At 54.2% G+C, this 5,872-nt stretch overlaps 1 protein-coding gene across 1 annotated transcript; it reads right to left on the bottom strand.

Annotated features, from left to right (window-relative positions):
* Positions 1 to 1,554: 1,554 nt before the first annotated feature.
* Positions 1,555 to 3,903, bottom strand: LRRN2 (leucine rich repeat neuronal 2). The gene has a single exon (XM_006834093.1). The coding sequence runs from the start codon at positions 3,691 to 3,693 to the stop codon at positions 1,555 to 1,557; it is 2,139 nt and encodes a 712-aa protein (XP_006834156.1). The 5' UTR covers positions 3,694 to 3,903.
* Positions 3,904 to 5,872: the final 1,969 nt, after the last annotated feature.

Genomic DNA, 5,872 nt, shown 5'->3' with positions numbered 1-5,872 from the left:
TGTACCCTGTAAAAGCTGGTGGGGGGGACCTCAGGTTCAGGGGATTGCTGATGTTTTCTGTGTGAGGAAACCCACAGCTGTCTCCAGCCTATCTCAGAAGGAAAGCAAGAGCTGTTGCCTGCTGACCTGGAGCTCTGGCACCATCATCACCTCAGCTGGCCTGCAGCAGCCCCTGGCTTTAATGACTTTCAACAGATGTTCCTGTTCACATTTGATGCTAGGAAGTCAATCCGTTCAAAACAAAACAAAATGGAAAAAGCAAACCAGGCTCATTGCAAATGATATCAAAATGGAAGGGAAAGATAAATGCAGTAATGTCTTTATCCCATGACCCTCTCCTCCCTAAACCCTCCATCACCTACGCCCCTGTTCCTGCCCCAACAGAGTCAGAGTTCTTGCTGTCTTGATGATTTGCAATCCTCTGCATGACTCTGCCTCTTGGGTTTGTTTAATTAGAAATACGCTGGGAAGGACTTCCTATGCATGTTGCATTTGCAATTTTAATTGCTTATCAGAGAAGAAGAAGGGGTGACAATGTTTGGAGATGGAAATTTCCACTGTTTCTCCATTTCTGTTTTTTTTTTCTCTCTATTTTCTCCCACATTTCTTGCTCCTGAACTCTTCCTCCCTCCCTTCCTCGCTCTTGGCCACTGGCAGGCAGCCTCTCTTGCTTTATCCCTTGTCCTCTATCCCTAGTGCTCCTGCTCTGGGGGCCAGAACAAACCCAGAGGCACCTGGCAGGCCCGAATTCAAAACTCAAAGGATTGAAAAACCAGATTCCCTTCCTCCTCCCCTCCCTCTTATCCCATGCCAGCCCCTCCCACCACCACCCTCTGGGTTTTGAAGGGATTCCAGAACAGAGAGCTCTCTAGCTAGACTCAATATTCAGAGGATTAGTCTCCTTTCATTTCTTTCCCCCTTATTATTGTCATTATTATGATTTATTTTTTACAAAACAGGAGAAAAGAGAGAATTGGGTTTGGGGGAGGTGACACATTTCTCCACAAAGGTACAAAATTGCCGATAGAAAGTCATCCTCAGCGTGTCAAGCAATGGGTGCTGAGACTGCATTTCTGGGCACCCTTCTCCCCAGATGTCCTTCAGATCCGGCTGGGGCTGAGTTCCACTTTGAGAGAGGTCCCCAAGTGAGAGGAAGAGGCCTCCTCCTCCAGCCCTTGCCCAGACTGGGGAAGAGCAAGCAATGGAGACTGTACAGAGAAGAGGGGGACAGACCCTATGGGCCAAGGGCCTGGGACACAGGTGGGAGATATCCAAGCCAGGCTGGGAGCCTCTGGGCTCATAAACGGGAGGCAGGGGGCTCCACTGGAGTCCTTCCTGTTCCTGGGATGCTCCCCAGATGGCAGACAAGGAGACCCAGAATGCAAGGGCAACATTTTGAAGGCTGTAGGAGCCTCCCCAGTTATCCTGGTTCAGCTGCCAGGCCCCAAGCTTGTAGGTCCAAGTCACTCTCCTGATGGGCGTCTGGCTCAGCTTGCTTTCCTTTTGGTAAAAAGTAGTTTTCATCCTTTCTCTGCTGCCCCAGTAGGCTGAACTTCAGGAGTTTTGAGACAATGGTGGTAACAGTATCTCCCCTTTTGAGGATCCTGACAGCTCCCTGCTTGGATTCCAGGGCAGGACAAGGGGCGCGGACACCACCCGGACAGAAGGGCCACTCCAGGCCCAGAAAGCCCAGGCTGGAAGGAGGGGCCGCCCACCCACCCCCTGCCTGGGTTGGCCCTTACCAAGGTGAGCCACCAGCCCAGCTGCCAGCAGGAGGATGGCAAGAGCCAGGATGGCTACGAGCCCAGATCGGTCCCCTAAGGCTCTGTGACAAGGAGTGGCCTCCTTAGTCCTGGCCCATACACAGGCCAACTGGGTGTGGGCGTCAGCAAAGGCCACTTGCAGGCAGGCCCAGTACTCTGTGGCCTGAAGGAGGCGGGTGATGTTATAGCTATGGGTGCCCCGGGGCAAGCGGGCCAGAGCAGTGGTCCCCCGGCCTCGGAGGGAGGAAGCGCTGGACCAAGTGAGGTTGGTGGAGACTGTGTTGGGTGGGGGTACCCAGGCAAGCAGGATGTGATAGGGGTGGGTCTCCTGCACCTGCAGCTCCAGCCCCCATCCCTCACCGCTGCTGGGCTGGAGGGGTGCACGTCCAACAACCACACTGACTGTCTTAGTGTCGGCCCCCACCAGGTTCTGGGCCACACAGGTGTACAGCCCTGCCTCTTCCGTCGTCACCCTTCGAAGTTCCAGGGTCCCCTCGGGATATACCCGGTACCTCCTGCCCATACGGGCAGCTGTCAGTCGAACCCCAGCTGGAGTGACCCAGTAGATCTCGGGCTCCGGTTCAGCCAGTGCCCGGCAGTGTAGTGCCAGGCTCTCTCCGCTGGCCACCTGGAGGCTGGCGGGGAAGCTGCGTGGGGAGATGAGAGGCAGGCAGTGGTTTGTCATCTCCCGGAAGGGCACCTCACGGACTGGTCGGCGTTGGAGGTCAGGAGGCTCGGCACACAGTGTGGACTGAGGCTCGATGAAGCGGACTCGGGTACCCGTGGCATTGGCCCAACGGATGACACAGTCGCAGCGGATGGGGTTGCCGTGGAGACCCACCTCTTGCAGGTTGGGTAAGGACTCTACTGTCTGCTGGTGCAAGGCACTGAGAGCGTTGTTGTTGAGCATGAGAGTCTCCATCTGGGGCAGGTGGCGGAAGGCGCGGGGGTGGATAAAGGACAGCCGAGGGTTGTTGGTAATGTCCAGCTTGGTCAGCTCAGGGAGATTCACTAGGGCAAACTTGTCAATGGAGACCAGCTCCTCCATGTTATTCAGCCCCAGTTCCTTGAGGTGCAGCATATTGGCAAAGTCTCCTGGCCCTACACGTTGCAGTGGATTCTTATTCAGATCCAGGAACTTGAGCCCGGGCACGTGCTCCAGTGCCCGCCTGGGCACCCGGGCCAGTTGGTTATCGTAGAAGGAGAGACTCTCTAGGTTCTGCAGTCCCTCCAGGGCATAGTTGGAGATCTCCCGCAGGTTCATGCCCGCTAGCACCAGGCTGCGCAGGCTGGCCAGGGGTCGGAAGTTCATGTCCAAGATGGCGTCCACCTTGTTGCCACCGAGCATGAGGATCTCCAGGTTGGGCAGCATCTCAAACCAGCGGCTGTCGATGGCCCTCAGCAGGTTGGAGTTGAGGTGTAGCCGCAGGAGATTGCTCAGGCCGGCAAAGGCCCTGGGAGAGATGCGGTAGAGCTGGTTGTGGTTGAGATAGAGTTCCTGCAGGCTGCTCAGTCCTGCGAAGCTGTGGTCCTCCAGCCGGGTTAGCTGGTTCTCTTCCAGATGTAGGCTCAGCAGCTGGGGCAGGGCCAAGAAATCACAGTCCCGGGCATCTGAAAAGCTGTTCTGGGACAGGTCCAGCTCAGTCAGGTTGGCCAGGTAGCTAAGCTCACTCTGGTCCACACGGACGATGCTGTTACTCTGTAGCAGAAGAGTCTGTGTGCCCGCAGGCAGCGCCGGGGGCACGGTTGTCAGGAATAGGTCATTGCAGTCCACGGTGGTGGCCTCTCGGTAGGATGAGCGGGGTGTGTACCAGGGCCGGATCTGGCAGGCACACTGAGGGGGGCATGGCACACGCCAGGGGACCACAGGCACAGCAGCAGTAGTGCCAGCCACCCAAGCTAGCAAGAGGTGTGCCACGAGGAGCTTCATGGTGGAACTGCAGGGCAGGGGACCATCCACGGAAGTCTGGAGTCCTGCTTTTAGCGTTTTGCAGGCTGAAGGTCAGCAGCCCTGCCAGGGCCTCCCAGGGTGGTCATTCTACGCAGGGGTGGGTGGGCATCTCCTCTTGCCCTCTCAAGTGTGGCTCCTCATCCTTGTCCACTGGGTGGGCCTGTTCACTCATCGCCATGCCCATCCAGGGGCAGCCTAGAAGTAGAGGACGCAGAGTTTAGAAAAGGGCAGAGAAGTAGATCTGCTCCCTTCTCCCAGGTCTCCTCCCCTGCTTGACTCAAGAGGCCAAAGGAACTGGGAGAAGGAAGTGCAGGGCCTATGATTCTGGAGGCCTTAGTGTCTCCTTTGTATAACCTGTTGGTGATTGCAAGTGTTCAGGGAAGGAGGAAGGGTGTGTGTGTGTGAAGGAGAGAGGATGGGAGGGTTACAGAGCCTTTCTTTTTAGTTTAGAGGGATGTGGGATGAATTCTCCAACCTTCCTCACCGTAGTTCTCTTTCCTTCCCCAAATCACTACCAAGTTGTCTTCTAGTAGATCTGCCTGGTTCACCAGGTAATTGGAAAATAAAGTATTAATTCCCAGACAGCTCCTTCTGACTGGGGGTGTGTGGAAATGGGGGTTAAGGAGATGGAAATAAGTGAACCTTCTGGATTCTGGGGTATGTTTCCCAGGACTTTGGAGGTAGGAGGGCAGCAGATTCTGGTCCCAGGGCCAGACAGGTTGGGGGAATATGGTGGCCCTGCCTGAGCTCCCTGGGGCAAGGTACAGCTTTGATTTTTGCCTACTTCCCCACCATGGATGCCAGGGCTTTCCCTTTCTCAACTGTCTGGGGTAGAGGGTGAGGGTTGAGAGAGACCTGCAGCTGAGCGCCTCAGCCCTTCAGGTAAAACCTCAGAGGTTTGGCCTCAGTTACTGCTGACTTTTCTTACTGCCACATCACCTGCCCACTGTGCACAACTCTGTTGGGTTGAAGTTACCCTGACACACTATCCCTTTTCCTGTCTCCTCTTTTTTTTTTTTTTTTTTTATCTCCTAGACAATTGTTAGTTGTTCTTCGAAACTAAACTTAATTGTGTGTATATGTTTGAGAGGGAAGGAGAGAGGATAGGATAGGGTTATGGTCACCTTCAGAGTCACTCTTCTGAGTTGAGAGAGAGAGGGCATGGATTCCCCAGCCTTTTTGGCCACTTTCTTCCCTCCCTCCCTTCCTCTCTAGCTCATTACCCAGTTTCTTCAAATAGATTCCTGTGTTTTACTGGCTCAACAGACCAGCACCAAAATCTTGGCTCTACCACTTTGTCTACCGGACAAAGGTGGAAAACAGTTGCTCAACTTCACTGACCATCAGTCTCCCCCTGACAGCTGGCTGATAAGGGGGCTGACATGTTCCAACCAGACCTCTGCTTCTTTCCGTCACAGCCCTGACCACATCACATGGAGAAGGTCTCCCCAGGTAGGGGCCTGTCTTAATCAGAGTTGTGTCCATTGCACAGAGTGCAATGCCTGGCCAAGCAAGTGCCAGTGAGTATTTATCATATAAATACTCTCTGTTGACCCAGGACCCCTTCCCCGAGAAATCTGGAATCTAAGCCACCGCTGTTTCCACCCTCCAAGGCATAGGAACCAACTTTAAGTTCTCACGTAGATCCTAAGGAACAGCTGCATTGTCCTAGAGGCCAGTTCAGCTCTGGCCTAGAACTAACGATAGGAACAAAGGCGGCCTTACTCTGTGCCCCCAGTCCAGCCTGTTCTCACTGCGTCTGGCTGGTTCTCCAGGAGTCGGCACCAGGGAAGCACACTTTCTCTCACTGAGCACCCACCATAAAACCTGAAGGTCTTATCTCATTTAACTCAGAGCAGGCCATGGGGTCAGCGTGAATATGCCCAGTCTTGAGAATGTTAATGGCTCATCAATGGCTCAGTGGTAGAATTGTCACCTTCCCTGCAAAGACCCTGGTTCAATTCCCGGTCCATGTACTTCAGGCACAGCTACCACCCATCTGTCAGTGGAGGCTTGTTGGTTGTTCTGATGTTGAATGGGTTTCAGCAGAAGTTTTAGACTAAGAGAGACTAGGAAGTAAGGCCTGGAGATCTACAGAAAACCCTATAGATGACAAGGGTTCAATACAGAACAGATCATGGTGAGGTCGCAGAGCTAG

The sequence above is a fragment of the Chrysochloris asiatica genome, unplaced genomic scaffold (genome assembly GCF_000296735.1).
Source record: "Chrysochloris asiatica unplaced genomic scaffold, ChrAsi1.0 scaffold00009, whole genome shotgun sequence".
Taxonomy (NCBI): domain Eukaryota; kingdom Metazoa; phylum Chordata; class Mammalia; order Afrosoricida; family Chrysochloridae; genus Chrysochloris; species Chrysochloris asiatica.
The sequence above is the reverse complement of the archived record's forward strand: the minus strand, read 5'-3'. Positions and strand labels throughout refer to the sequence as shown.